Genomic DNA, 14817 nt, shown 5'->3' on the forward strand with positions numbered 1-14817 from the left:
GGAATGGGTGGGTGGATAGGTAGATGGTGAAGAATAGGTGGTGGGTGGGTAGACGGATGGTTGGATGGAGGACACATGGATAGTGGAATGGGTGGATGGATAGGTAGATGGTGAAGGATAGGTGGTAGGTGGGTAGATGGATGGTTGGATGGAGGATGGATCAATGGGTAGGGTGGGTGGATGGATAGGTGGGTAAGTGGAGGATAGATGGGTGGGTGGATGGATAGGTGGGGAAGTGGAGGATAGATAGGTGGGTGGGTAGATGGATGGTTGGATGGAGGATGGAAGGATAGGTAGGTAGGTAGAGCTCCAAGTTTGGACCTTTAGCTTGGAGGGATGTTGGCAAATTAGGGTGTGGCCAGAAGAAGAGGGTTGGCAAAAGCAAGCATGCCTCCAAAAAAAAAAATTGCCAAGAATGTGGTTAATGTATCAAGATTACATGAAATCCCACCACAACTGTGAATCATATAACAGCAAACTTAGCACAGGTTCATCATTGAGATGGGAAAGGAAAATCTATGAAAAATAGTCTGTCCTCTGGTGGAGAGAGCTGGTAAGTGCACCTGCCCTCCTCGTTCCACCCATACTATCTGATGGCTGAGAGAGCAGAAGGGCTGGGATGTGCCTCCTGAGGGAGGTTCAGGGGTCCTGTGGGGGTCCTATGGGGAGTGTGTAGATGCAGTGTGACCATGGCCTATGGATCTTTGGGGAGCAACTGGTGGGGGATCCTGGTGGGAAAGATTTCCACTCCATAGAGAAATAGCCAGTTGCCATCAAGTCTGTTCTGACTCATGGTGACCCCAAGCATGTCAGAGAAGAACTGTGCTCCGTATGGTTTTCAACCGCTGATTTTTCGGAAGTAGATTACCTGGCTTTTCTTCAGAGGCACTTCTGGGTAGACCCCAACCTCCAAACTTTCGGTTAGCAGCTGAGTGCATTAACTGTTTGCACCACCCAGGGACTTCATTCTGCCCCACAGAGAAAAAAACTCTCAAATTAGAACTGTCCTAGAGGCCCAGGAAAGGTGTAAGCTCCCTCAGAGAAGAGACTCCACCCCTGTCAGGGTCGCGCCAAAGGGGACTCCTGATCTTGTCCAGCTCTGAGACCAATGCATCAGAAAAGCCCTGGGCCAGAGAACCAAAGACCCAGGTTTGAATGTTGTCGTGCTGTGTGACCGAGACAGTCCCTTCCCGTCTCTGATCCTCCATTTCCTCATCAAACAGGTTGGCACCCGCAGTCTGGGATTTCTCATCACAGAGAAAACTCTGTGGAGCGCATTTCTATTCTGAAACGTATGGAGTCGCTATGAGTTGGAATAGACTAGAAGGCAATTGATTTGTTTCTTTTTGGGTGCGGGTGTCAACCTGGGGGCTTCCTGAAGGGGTCCTCCCAACCCCTGCCTGCTCTGGTGAGTTGCCCAGCGCGCCCCCTGCTGGGAGGGGCTGGGAGATACGTACTTGCCAGTGGCATAGGCGTAAGCCCCGGGCCAGAGATTGGAGCGCACGATGGCCAAGGAGTACTGCGGGCAGAGGCTGCAGGACAGGCGGGCCGTCCAGGGCGAAAGGTGCATGATTTCTGCGGGCAGAGGGGTGGCGAGGCCAGGGGCTCATGAAGCCTGCTGGGCCCGCCTCCCCTAGGCCCCTGGAGGGAGGCGGAGAGCAGGAAGGGAGGAGGCAAAGAGGGAGGGTCAGCGGGGACAAGAAGGGAACTGCAGGCACTAACAGCACCAGCTTAGGTGCTTGAACCCTGGCTGCAGACCATTCTTTGCTGTGAGGCTGCAGGAAGCCATCCCACCTGTTTGAGCCTCAGTGGTTGCACCTGTGAAATGGGCAGGCTGATCTCACCTTCCTGGCAGGGTGGCCATGAGGCCAGGTGATAGTGTGTAATCGGCCACGGTACCTGGCACCCAGTGCGACCCCCAGCAGGGGGCAGTCGTGGTTCTACTCCCAGGTCCGCCATCCGTTTGGACCAGGGAATAGGGCAGGGAACAGGCAGGCACCGGGCTCACTACATTCTGGGTTCAAAACCGGCTTCTTCCACTTCCCTCCAGGTGCCTGATGTCCCCACCCTCAGGAAATCCTGTCCATTCATCCACCATCCATCTCAAGGCCCACCTCCTCTGGGAGACCTCCCTGACCGTGTGGCCCTCCACCCAAGCCCATGAGGGTCTCACAAGATCACACCCCACATCTGTGCCATTGCCACGTGCCAGGCATTGTTCAGTACACTATGAACACGTTACTGAAACCCCATGAGGGCGGCACAGTTGTGATACCCATTTGACAGATGAGGAAGCAACTGAGGCCCCAGAGGTTTCTGCACAGGGCCTAGCAGGAAGTAAATATTTGATTTTGTTATTAGGGAGTTATACCTGAGCTACCTGGTTTGGCTGCAGGTGGGGAAATCGAGGCTCAGCAAGTTGGACCAGATAGTTGACTCCAGGCTGTCGGCACCCCCGCTGGTGGTGTGCGCGGTGAGAAGGACAGTTACCTGCATCTTCCGAGAGCGGTGTCAGGAGCGGGGGCCCGACTTCCTGTTCCACCTCCTCTATCCCCTCATCTGCCTTCTCTTCCTCCTCCCCCAGGTCCTCCTCTTCCTCCGACTTCTGCAAAGGGTTTACCCAGGTGCAGCGGCCCTGGAGGTAGGGAGAAGGTCAGGAGGCATCCCCGGGGTCAGAGGCCAACTGGTGCCCTGGGGGGAGGCAAGGGCCAAGCAGGACTTAGGGGCACTGGTCCTGTCCTTGGGGGTCCAGGTGTGGGCAGGAGGGACAAGGTTAGTCATACAGGGAGGGAGCAGGGAAAGAGGGGACTGAAAGCCCTTTTGGAGTGACAAGGGGGGGACTACTGCCTCCTGATGCCCATGTGACCTTGGGAAAGTGGCTTCCTCCACTTGTGCATCCATTCATTCATGGATTCATTTATCAAATATTTAATGAGCACCTACTATAGGCAGGCACTACCCTAGATGCTGGGATACATCCTTGAGAAAAGAGACCCCCCCCAAAGTCCCTGCCCTTGTGGAGCTGACATTCAGCAGCCCATATGATCTCAGTTTGCTCATCTGTGCAATGGGAGTGTCATGGATACCTCTTATTGGATTGTTGATGGGTTTCAGGAGATACTGAAAACCCATAAATGTTTGTTGATGAATGGATGGATAGATGGATGGATGAATGAATGATCATAAACGCTTAGCATGTAGGCGACTTCAGTTTCGTCAACAACGAACTGGGGATGGCACGTGCATCTACCTCTCCATAAGACATTGTAGAGTTAATAAATGTTTGTTGAATGAATGAAGGAGTGTCCCGCAGGGGTTGCATGGAATGAACAAATGAATAAAATAGAGTCTGGGTACACAGTAGGCACTCAATAAGTATAGGTCCACAATCTCTTATCCACAATTCCAAAATCCAAAAAGCTTTGAAAACGAAGTTTTTTTTTTCCCCTTCATAATTCATTTGGCAGCACCCCTGAGCTGAGCAAACGAGAGGTTATTCATAAGTTTTGCTGCAGGAATAATAGCACGCTTGAATGTAGGCTGTGGCTCCAGCCCCTTGCTTGGGGTGTTGCATAATATACAGTGTGTAAAGGAGCCCTGGTGGCACAGTGGTGAAGTGCTCAGCTGCTAACTGAAAGGTTGGTGGTTTGAACCTACCAGCTGCTCTGGGGGAGAAAGACGTGGCAGTCTGCTTCCATAAATGTTACAACCTTGGAAGCCCTATGGGGCAATTCTACCTTGTCACCTTTTTAAAATCTGAAAAATTCTGAACTCCAAAAATGCACCCAGCCCCAAAGGCTTCTGGCAGGGGATTGTCAACCCTGTTAAATGAATGAATGAATAAGTAGTATTTAGCACAGTGCCTAGCAGAGAATAAGCGTGATGTTGTCAGTTGCTTTCCAGCAGACTCATACTCATGGCCACCTCACGTGGGCAGAGTAGAACTGTGCTCCACAGAGTTTTCAAGGCTGAGCCCTTTCGGAAGCAGATCGCCAGGCCTTTCTTCTGAGGCACCTCTGGGTGGGTTCGAACTGCCAACCCGTCGGCTAGTAGTTGAGTGCTTAATCTTTTGGGCCACCCAAGGACTCCCGAGAATAAGCTACATTATTACTATTAGGAAATCATATTAGGAAGCCACTTGGGTTTGCGCAGGTGGGGAAACCGAGGCCCGCAAGCCCGCGCCTGCCTCAGCCCCGGCGGGGATGGGGGGTAAGCGCCTGGTCCTCACCTGCGGCAGGATGTGTTGTGTGTGGTGCACCCAGTTGGCCATGGAGTCGACCAACTCCAGCACCGGGATGCCCTCAAAGTCGGGATTCTCCTCGAACGAATCGCGTCCCGCGCCGCCCTCCTCCTCCTCGTCGCCCTCCTCCTCGCCAAACTGGTAGAAGCCGAGCGGGCTGATGTGCGTGGCGGCCGAGATGCGGGCGATCTGGGCGCGCAGGTAGTTGGCCTCGTTGCCCGGGAAGGGCGGGTAGCTGACGACCGGCGCGTCCAGGTAGCCGGTGAAGAACTTCTTAATCTTGCGCGCGTGCACGATCTGGGCCGGCGTGACGTGGGGCAGCCGCGTCCAGGGTCGGCCCGGCTCGTTGCACACGAAATACAGGTATTTGTTGGCGCCTGAGCGGCTCTCCTCCCTGGGGATGACAGGCGGCGGCTTCCACATGGACTTGGGGATCATGTCGGCTGCCTTCTCCTCGTCCTCCTCGCCCTCCTCCTCGCCGTGCGCTTCCATGACGTCGGCGCCCTCCATCATTTCCTCCACCTCCTCCTCCTCGCCTTCCTCCTCGCCCTCCCGGAATTCCACCTCAGCCACCAGGTAGCTGCGCTTGAGCCCCAGGATCTTGCCCCAGAAGCGGCAGGTGAGGATGGGCTGCTGCTCCACCAGCTGCCTCAGGGCCAGGAAGATGCGGAAACTCTCGTCCGAGCCCAGGCCGATGCCGGCTTGCTCGAAGTAGAAGGCCGTCTCCATGATGTTGGGCACTGGTGTCTCTGTCTGCTGAAAGTGGGGTGGGAGGGCAGAGGGGAAGGAGGCTGAAGCCCTGCTCTCTAGCCTGACTCTTCCATAGAGTTAAGAGAGTGAAAACATTCTGGAACCCAGCTGCCTGTGGTCTAGTGATGGCCCCAGAACCAGTTCTGGTTAGTGAGATGTAGGGGAAGTCCCTGGGGAATATATTCCGTGATGGCTGGTGCTGCAGCAGCCGTTTTTTGGAACATGAAGTGACAACCTCAAGGACTAAAAGCCATCAGGATGAAGAAGGAAGAGTGAAGGGGAGGAAGGACCCAGGATGCTTCATGACCTCACATATATGCTGCATCAACTTTGAACTGCCCATCTCCAGATTCCTGGCTAAGTGAGATAAGTTAAACATCTTGCTGAACTGTTTGGGCCATTTTAACCGAGCACTCAGGTCCCTGGGTGGTGCAAACAGCTTTCGCTGGACTACTAACCTAAAGGTTGGCAGTTTGAACATACCCAGTGGCACCATGGAAGAAAGGCCTGGCAATCTGCTTCTGTAAACATTGCAGAACACCTATGGAGCTGTTCTGGAAGAGGCTGCACAGGCCTGGCTCACTATTATTTCCTCCCCATTGCTAACCGCCACATTGTCTCATGATCTTGTTTTTTCCCTCCGGTTCCAGTCTGTACGAAAGGTTTAAGATTAACCGATGTTCCTCCTTGGAAGGTGGAAAACAAGTGATAATGATCTAGGAATGACAAACCGAACAAAGCACCCATCTCGGGACAAGAAAACCAGGATGTCGCCAGATAACCCCCGAGAAAAGATTAACTCATCTGGGACGTGACCACCTCAAGGGGGAACTAACACAAACTTCTAAAACCCATAATCTTGTCCCTATAAAAGCCTTCAGCCAAGCCCCAGTGGGGAGACAGTTTTTTTGGGGGAATCTATTCCCCTCTGTCTCCTATATATCGATATATAATAAAACTCTTGCTCACCTCACCCCTGTCTCAGAATTGGCTATTGTGGCAGGAGGCTCCAATCCCCGTTATTGCGGTAACAGTTCTACTCTGTAACACGTGGCATTGCCATGAGTGGGGATCGAGTGGAAGTCAACCGGTTTGGGTTTTTTGGTTTCTGTTGCTTGCAACCAAAAGCGATTCTGCTGACTGCTTAGTCAGAGATGAGATTTAGACTCAGGCTACTATGTTGCTGAAAACTGCTCTCTCGGTTTGGTATACAGACAGGGAGGGAGGTTGGGGATGGGAATGGGGGTGAGGGGAGAGCACAGCCCCCCCAGTGCCTCTTCACTGGGGAGCCACCTTGCCGGCTCTAAACAGCTTCCACTTTACCATTATGTGTAAAAAAAAAAAACCTTCTAAATAACGATAGAGGCAGCTTCTCAAAGCAGTGGCGGCGGGAGATGGATTATTCCACAAATGGTATTGGGATTGTGGCTAGCCATTTGGAAAAAAATATAAAGTGAGAAAAATGAAAGCCCTGCCTCACACCAGACAGAAAAATAAACACGAAACGCTGAATGAGTGGTTATGAATCTCTTCCTAGAAACACGCCCAGGCTACAAACGCCCACAATGTTGCCCTTTCACAACCCCGGATTGAGAACCCCAGCCCCTTATTCTACAAGGGTGGAGCTTTCAAGGACAAGGTGTTCTAAGGGCACGGAGTCTCTCAAGGGATTGAATTTGAAAGAGGCGGAGCTTTGACGGAGCCCTGGTGGTGCAGTGGTTAAGAGCTGGGCTGCTAACCAAAAGGTCGGCAGTTCGCATCCACCAGCCGCTCCTTGGATACCCTGTGGGGCACTTCTGCTCTGTCCTATAGGGTTGTTATGAGTAGCAATCGACTACATGGCAATGGCTTTGGGTTTTCGGTTTTGGTGGCACAGTGGTTAAGAGCTCGGCTGCTAACCAAAAGGTCGGCAGTTGGAATCCACCAGCTGCTCTTTGGAAACCCTATGGGGCAGTTCTACTCTGTCCTATAGGGTCGCTGAGTTGGAATCAATGCCACCACAACGAGTTTGTCCCCCCTCGCCCACCCCCTTTAAGACGATGGTGTTCTAAGGGGGCGAGTCTTTGGGGGCATAGTGTTCTTAGGAGGTGAGGCCTTTGGGGGAGACGCTTTCTAAGGGGGCAGGGCCTTTAGGGGACGGCGTCCTAAGGGGGGGCCTTTGGGGAAAAAGCGTTCTAAGGAGGCAGGGCCCTCAGGGACTTGCGTTAGATGGAGACAATGGAGAGAGAAGAGGTGATAGATGCAGTTCTGAGATGGTACGGCCTCATAGGGAGAGAATGGTGGTCTGAAATTTAAAACCATATTCTCAGGTAAAAGTTGTCCTTCCTCCATGGTCTCATGGAACATCTAGTTCAATTGGCATAACAGTTTCCAAAGGAAATGATCTACATTCTACCTTGGTGAGTAGCGTCTGGGGTCTTAAAAGCCTGTGAGCGGCCATCTAAGTACTCCAGTGGTCTTACCCCTTCGGGAGCAAGGGAGAATGAAGAAAACAAGATACAAAGGAAAGATTAGTCCAAAGGATTAATGGACCACAACTACCATGGCCCCCACCAGCCTGAGTCCAGTACAACTAGATGGTGCCTGGCTACCACCACTGACTGCTGTAACAGGGATCACAACAGAGGGTCTCGGACAGAGCTAGAGAAAAATGTAGAACAAAATTCTAACTCACAAAAAAAGACGAGACTTACTGGCCTGAGAGAGACTGGAGAAACCCCGGGAGTATGGCCCCCAGACACCCTTTTAGCTCAGTAATGAAGTCACTCCCGAGGTTCACCCTTCAGCCAAAGATTAGACAGGCCCATAAAACAAAACCAGACGAAAGGGGCACAACAGCCCAAGGACAAGGACTAGAAGGCAGGAGGGGACAGGAAAGCTGGTAATAGGGAACCCAAGGTCGAGAAGCGAGAGTGTTGACATGTCGTGGGGTTGTTAACCACTGTCATAAAACAGTATGTTACTGTCTAATGAGAAACTAGTTCGTTCTGTAAACCTTCAAAAAAAAAAGGTGTCCTTCCTGCCTAAGACTTAGGTTCTCACTCACTCTTTGTTCACCCAAAGGGGTCGTTTCATTGATCAGGTTCTTCACGCGTTCCCCGCCGATCCCCCTCCCCATGGTCGCCAGAATCCTCCAGTCTCAGAATCACAGAAGCAAGCACCGACCAAGAACATCCACATATAGGGTAAAGGTTCTAACACTGGCCTTGGAGTTCATGGTCACGATCCTGGCGCCCTAAGCCTGTCTCCCGGTTTCCTAGCTTTGTGCCCTCTGAGCCTGCGTTCCTTCCCCCATAACATGGGCATAGTAAGTCAATAGTCCTTGCCTCACAGGGTTGTTTTAGGGGTGAAACTAGACAATGCAGAGGGCCTAGGAGGTGTCAGTATTATTGTTATAAACAGAGTCCTCAATAAAAAATTTGTTGAACGAAGGGTGAAAGAACACTTCGCCAAATTTGAAGCATTCACTCCATGCTGGAAACAAAGACTCATGGAACTATATATTGAGGAGGGTAGAATGTTAATGGGCTATGGGGTGGAAGACTTCTCAGCAAGCCTCAATTGACAAATGGGGAAACTGAGGCCGGGGAGAGGGAGCAAATGATTCAGTGTTGCGAGACCCCAGGAGGCAGTGGTTTCACAGAAAAGAGGTTAAAGACAGTTTTTTCTGGGAGAAGGGGTAACAGATGACGGGAGAGAGAAGCCTCCACCTCCAAGTGGCCCCTGGAATCAGCTTTCTAAAAAGCGGAGCTGACCCCCTCTTTCCTCTGCCGGAAACCCTCCCATGGCGCCCAGTGCCCTTAGGAAACACAGCACAAACCCTTAGCCTAGCGTTCAAGGCCTCCGTGGCCCGGCCCCGCCTCCCTCCGTCGGGGTACACACACCAGACTGAAATCGTTTCCGTTTCTGCTCTCCCTCACCCCTAGACCTCAGCACAGCCTGTGCTTTAAACCTGGGGCAGCGCCCATCCCGGGCCCCTCCCCACTGGCTCACTCACCACCTCCTCTTCCATCTCCTGTTCGCCCTCACCACCACCGCTCCGGATGAATAGCGCCTTCTGCTTCTCAGCCATCTCGTAGGTGAGCTGCATCTCGGGGTCGTCTCGCATGGTGTCCAGCTTCGGGTGGAACCACTCCCGCTGCGTGGTGCGGTTCAATGACTCGAGGATGGACAGGGGGTCCTCAGGCCTCTGGTTCAAGAGCTTAGTCAGCAGGTTCACCAGGTGCTCGTACCTGCCTCAGGTAGGGGAGGGAGGGGGGAGGGAGGAAGACATCACTCATTCAGTGGGCTCACTGCTGTGTGTCTGGCCCTGTGCCTGTCGCTGGGGACACAGTTGGGAAGAAAGTCCTTGCCCTGGTGGAGCTGGCATTCTGATGGGGGAGATGGACGTTCATCAAATATGCAAAATATCCTACGTCAGGGAAGGAGTTCTGGTGGTGAAATGGTTAAGAGTTTGGCTGCTAACCAAAAGATTGGTGGTTCAAACCCACCCAGGGGCTCCGTGGGAGAAAGACCTGGTGATCTGTTCCTGTAAAGATTACAGCCTAGAAAACGCTATGGGGCAGTTCTGCTCTGTCACATGGGCTACCTTTGGGGGTAAAATGCACGTTAGAACAATGTGGAGGGAGGGGTCATTGCTATCGTTGTTGTTAGTGGCAGTGCTGTAGATTCCGCATAGGGTTTTCAAGGTTGTGACCCTTCAGAAACAGATCACCAGGCCCGTCTTCCGATGAACCTCTGGGTGGGTTCAAACCGCCAACCTTTTGGCTAGTAGTTGAGCGCTTAACCATTTGTGCCACGCAGGGACTCCTGTAATTGCTATGGAGACCAATAAAGTCGGGAATGGGGACAGGGAGTTTCAGGGACAGGCAGAAGACGGACGGATTACCCAATAAGCAAGGTATGCACGGGCTTCCTTGTGCTTACTTACTACTCTGTACTGCACAATTTCACCTGTTTTTTGCATCGTTGACGTGGTGAAACCCATGTGAAATTGTGCGCTACAGATTAGTAAGTACACTACAATGAAGTGAGCTACAATTAAGTCGATGCATACCTTGTTTACTGGTTAATCCGCCCCCGGGACAGGAGATAGTTTGTAATTTTAAATAGGAAGGCCAGGGAAGGCTTCACCAAGGGACATTCAAGCGGAGATCTGAATGAAGTGAGGGCCCAACCATGCAGCTATGGGGTGGGGGGGGGGCAGGGGAAGAGTACTTCAGGCACGGGGAACAGAAGGTGCGTAGGTCCTGAGACATTTTATGAGTCTAACATGATCTTGATACCAAGACTCAAGGAAACTAGGAGAAAGGAAAATTCCATGCTGATCTCATTTAAGAATCTAGATGCAGAAGCCTTAAGCAAAATATTAGCAAATTGTATCCATCAATTTATAAGAAGGATAAAACATCAAGATTAAGTTGGACTGATACCAGAAATGTAGGACTGGACTGACAATAGAAAAATAGAAAAATGTGATGCAGCACATTAATATGTTAAAGGAGATATGTAAGATCACCTCAGTAGATGCAGAGAAATTGTTTGATAGCATTCTACACCCATTCATGATTAAAAACAATTTGTAGCAAGGTAGCAATAATAGGTGATTTTTGTAATCTCATAAAGGTACCTACAAGTAATCTACAGCACAAGTCAAACATGGTGAAAGACTATTTTCCCCTGTGAAATTGGGAACAAAGATGCCCACATTCGCCAGTTCTATTTAACACCGTACTGCAGTGCAATATGACATGAAAAAGAAAAAAAAAAAGTATCACAACTAGAAAGGAAGGAACAAAACTGTCATGGTTTGCAGATGGCATGATTGGGGACGTGCAAAGGTCTTGAGATGGGCATGTGCCTAGCATGGTGGAGGAACATTGAAGAGACCAGTGTGGCTGGAGTAGGGTGTCAGGGGTTTGGGAGACGAGGAGGCTGGAGTGAAAATAGTATTGCGATGGCATCCATCCACTGAGCCAGGCACCGTGCTGGGCACTTGAGAGCAATGCTGAATCCTAACCACAGCCATACACCCAAGGAACACTTACGATCCCCACTCTGCAAGTCACCAGGTCACACAGTAGTGGCACAGCCAGGATTTGAAACCAGGTTGGTGTAATTGCAACGCATGTATATGTAACTCTCTCCTGTGTGAAAACCCTTTGTCAGCAGTCTTGGGTGTGGTGGAGGGCCAGCATTGAAGTTGGGAAGGGTAAGAAGAGGTGAGCCAGGGACAACTTTGGCCAAGGCTTTTCAGGAAGGGGACTTGAAGCTCCCGAGGGTTGGGATCTGTTGGGGAACAGTAAGAGGTTATTTCTGACCGGACTCTAGGGTCTGAGGTAGAAGGAGGTACTGACTAGAGGAAATTTGGAGATGGGCAGGGGCCTTGAAGGCTGTGGTGAGGAGCCTGCACTTCCTCCTGAGGGCACTGGGGAGCCATGGAAAGTTTTGAGCAGGGGAGAGATGGGGTGCTTTCCAAGACCTGTTACTTCTACAACCTCATCTCCTCCCACTTCTCCCCCTTGCCTCCTCAGTTCCAGCCACGCTAGCCTCCTCACTGTTCCTCAAACACACTGAGCATCAGGGCCTTTGCACTTGCTGTGCCTTACACCTGGACTACCCTTCCACCAGATACCTACAGGATGCTGTCACCTCCTTTAGGTCTCTGATCAGATGTCACCTCCTCAGAGAGGCCTTCTCTGACCTCAACCTATTTAACATACACTCCCAATCCCCCTCACCCTGCCTTTTCACCTTAGTCCTTGTCATTTATTACGTTTATTGTTCATTCTCTCCACTAAATGGTGAGCTTCATGAGGGTGTAATGGGGGCTGAGAGATGTATTGTGACTGCAGCTAAGTAGCCTTGGCAAGTTCCTTCTTCAGGCAGGGAAGTTTAGTGGATAAGAACAGGGCCTCAAGAGCCAGATCACTAGTACTGGAATCCCAGTTCTGCCACATCTTAGCTGTGTGATCTTGGATAAGCGACCTAACCTCTTTGTCTCAGTTTCCTCCTCTGTAAAATAGGGACAGTAGATGTGCTAATGTCAGTGTTATGAGAAATAGCTGTTGGTGTGTGAAGTGCTTGGCACCATGCTTGGTAAGTAAATGCTAACTATGGTTTGCATTTATTCCCTGACTCCTAGTCTAAGATGCCCGCAGAGCAGTTGCTGGTTCTCTACAGGGGGTGATCTGTTGACACCCCAGAGCCGCGGCTGGGGGTTCCTCCCTGCCTAGGTCCTGCCCCCTCCCCGCCATTCTCACAGGCTGAGGTCACATTTGACGCTGGTCTGCAGCAAGTAGGCCTTGGCGTTCTGCACAGCCAGCTCCCGGGGCTCGGGTTCCGGCACCTCCATACCATAGGTCCCGAAGGCCAGCTCGGAGGGCAAGTAGTGGATGTCAGGGTCATTCCTCACGTAGGGCTGGTGCTGGGTGTCCTCAAGCTGCAGGTCCTCTCTTTGGTAGGGGTTGAACTGGCCTAAGAGTTCAGACCGGGGGTCCTGGTATGCTGACTCCAGGTGCTGGAGGAGGTTGCCATGGGCCTGGTCCACCTCCTGCAGCAGCAGACTGGCCCTGTGCTCGAGGCCCTGGCCCCTGTTTTCATCTATGTAAGAATAGGGCTGGAACTCCTGGGAGTAGCCCGCACCCCGGATCGGGTACTCCACACTACCCATCCGGGCTTCTGGAGCCTGGAAAGCTTCGGACATCTGGGACAGGTTGGGATGGTTCGCCCAGAGTTCCTGACTAGCCTGCTGCTGTGGCAGCATCTGGGGGCCAAGCGGCATCAGCGGCTGTTCCTCTGGGACTGAGGGCTGGAGTTGAGAAGAGTCCCAGCTGGGCCGCCGATCCGAGCCCTGGGAACTCCTCCGGCTCGTGGGCTGCTGGGAAGGGTGGTCAGGGTCGGGCGGTGGGTCCCACATGGCTCAAAGAGGGGAGCAAACTTCTGGAAGAAAGGCTTGCAGATAGGCAGGCCAGGAGACTCGCCCGCCTACACACGCCTGGCAGCAGCTAAGCTACCTTCGCCGGTTTCTAAGGATGAGGGAAGAGGCGGGCCGTTACCAGGGGAGAGCTTCCGCGCAGGCGCAGCGCCACGCACGTGGAGTTTGGCCGCGGGCTCCTGGGCGCGCTGCGCCGCCCCATGGCAGACAGGGTATTAAACAGAGAGAGACGGCACCTCCGCCACAGACAAGCAAATTTTTTATTGTTTGAAGGGCAAAACCCTGCCCCGCCCGCGCCCCTCCCAACTCCCGTCAACTGTTCCCCTTGGTCTCGGGCTCCCCGGCTTCCTCGCCGACTGGGCTGGGGGTCTTCGCGGCGTCTTCTCCGGCAGGGGCGAGGGCCTGGGGGCTCCGCTCCTCCTTTGCGGTCAGCCCGCCCGCTGCTGCCTCCTGGTGACAAGGAAAGGGGGCCGTCAGTGATAGGGTAGTCCCACCTCTCAGGTTACCCTCCGGCTGTACCCTCCTCCCAGCTTGGGAACAGGACACACACACATCACCCCGGGGCCCTGGCTTGTGTCTTCCTTTGCCGCTCTGAGGCAACCGTCTCTACCTTGGGTAGGGGCCCTTCAAGACTCGAGTCCAGGAGCGCAGCCTCAGTCAGCCCTGAGTCGTCGTCCTTGCTGATGAAGATGGCGGGGGTCTCACACTCGGACCCCTCCTCCCGGAAATCCATGGCTTCCTCAGGTGGGGGCGGGCCCGGCCACGCCGAGGAAGAGGAAGCCGAGGAGGAGGAAGTGGAGGAGGAGACCCCCACTCCTCCGGGCTTCAGCTTCTGTTCCTCCTCCAGCTGCCGCTTTAGGGCCTTCTCTTGGGCCAGCCGCAGGCCGATGAGGTCCTGAGGGGGCCGGGGGGCCGGGGCCGGCGCCGGCGCCAGGGCCAGGGGCTCCAGGTCGTCCTGGGCGTGGGGAAGGGCACACAGAGTCGCAGATGGGGTGGGGCTGGGAGGACCCGGCTGCTCTCAGAGGATGGTAGGCGGGAAAGAAGAGACTAGATGGGACGGTGGGAGAGCGGAGCACATACCGAAGTAGGGAGTAGGGTGGGGGCCAGGGCGGAGGTAGGGAGCAGGGTGAGGGGCAGTGCAGAGGTAGGGAGCAGGGTGAGGGGCAGGGCGGAGGTAGGGAGCAGGGTGGGGGGCTGGACGGCGACAGCTTCTCGCTGTGGCCTTCGCTGTGGCCACAGGGAATGCGGAGCAACTGTCCTCCCAGCCCACCCCCCTGAGCAGGAGCAGCCTCCTGGGGTGGGGAGGGCATGGTGGGAGGGAGGGACTGCAGGACCCTCACCTCTTCCAGGGGCCCTGCGGGTGCCTCCTTGGCCTCCGGCTCCTGCTTGCCGCTGGCCTCCAGGATGGCCATGATGGAGTTGGGGATGTGTGCTTGCTAGAGCAGGTGAAGAGCAGGAAGGGGCATCGTGGGGAGCTCTGGCAGGAGACCCCTTGCGCACCCCAGAGCCCAGGACCTGTGGCAGTGCGGGGCTCCCCTCTGGCCTCCCCAGCCAGTCCCTCAGACCCCTGGGGTACCTGGTGGGGCGTGAAGGAGCGGACGTGGGCCAGCAGGGGCTCGCGGAGCTCGGGGCACTTGTCAAAGACGGCGTCTAGCTGCTGGGGTGGCAGCTGCAGGATGACCTGGAAGCTCTGGGGCTTGGTGCGCTGGCAGCACTTGATGAAGCCCTCCCACACCTTGGGGTACTTCCACACCTGGATGGATAGTAGGGAGTGACTGTGAGGCAGGCAGGCGGCCACCCAGCCCCAAAACTGGGCGAGAGACCATGCCAGGATGGGGCCCCGAGGTGCCCAAATCTCCAGGATCACAGAGATCATAGACTCTTCGGGCTC

General features: G+C 53.8%; 2 protein-coding genes across 2 annotated transcripts in view; both read right to left on the reverse strand.

Annotated features, from left to right (window-relative positions):
- RSPH6A (radial spoke head 6 homolog A) overlaps window positions 1-12908 on the reverse strand; it is a 16199-nt gene extending 3291 nt beyond the window's left edge. Inside the window, exons 1-5 of the mRNA XM_004381787.1 lie at window positions 12253-12908; window positions 8988-9222; window positions 4229-4993; window positions 2491-2635; window positions 1458-1575 (exon numbers count right to left, since the gene is read on the reverse strand). Coding sequence (XP_004381844.1) covers window positions 1458-1575; window positions 2491-2635; window positions 4229-4993; window positions 8988-9222; window positions 12253-12908 — 1919 coding nt within the window. The remainder of the gene's footprint in view (window positions 1-1457; window positions 1576-2490; window positions 2636-4228; window positions 4994-8987; window positions 9223-12252) is intronic.
- Window positions 12909-13238: 330 nt separating this feature from the next.
- Window positions 13239-14817, reverse strand: part of SYMPK (symplekin scaffold protein) — a 35306-nt gene continuing 33727 nt past the window's right edge. The window contains exons 23-26 of the mRNA XM_004381590.2: window positions 14503-14679; window positions 14267-14362; window positions 13537-13881; window positions 13239-13376 (exon numbers count right to left, since the gene is read on the reverse strand). Coding sequence (XP_004381647.1) covers window positions 13239-13376; window positions 13537-13881; window positions 14267-14362; window positions 14503-14679 — 756 coding nt within the window. The remainder of the gene's footprint in view (window positions 13377-13536; window positions 13882-14266; window positions 14363-14502; window positions 14680-14817) is intronic.

The sequence above is a fragment of the Trichechus manatus genome, unplaced genomic scaffold, assembly GCF_000243295.1.
Source record: "Trichechus manatus latirostris isolate Lorelei unplaced genomic scaffold, TriManLat1.0 scaffold00087, whole genome shotgun sequence".
Classification (NCBI taxonomy): Eukaryota; Metazoa; Chordata; class Mammalia; order Sirenia; family Trichechidae; genus Trichechus; species Trichechus manatus.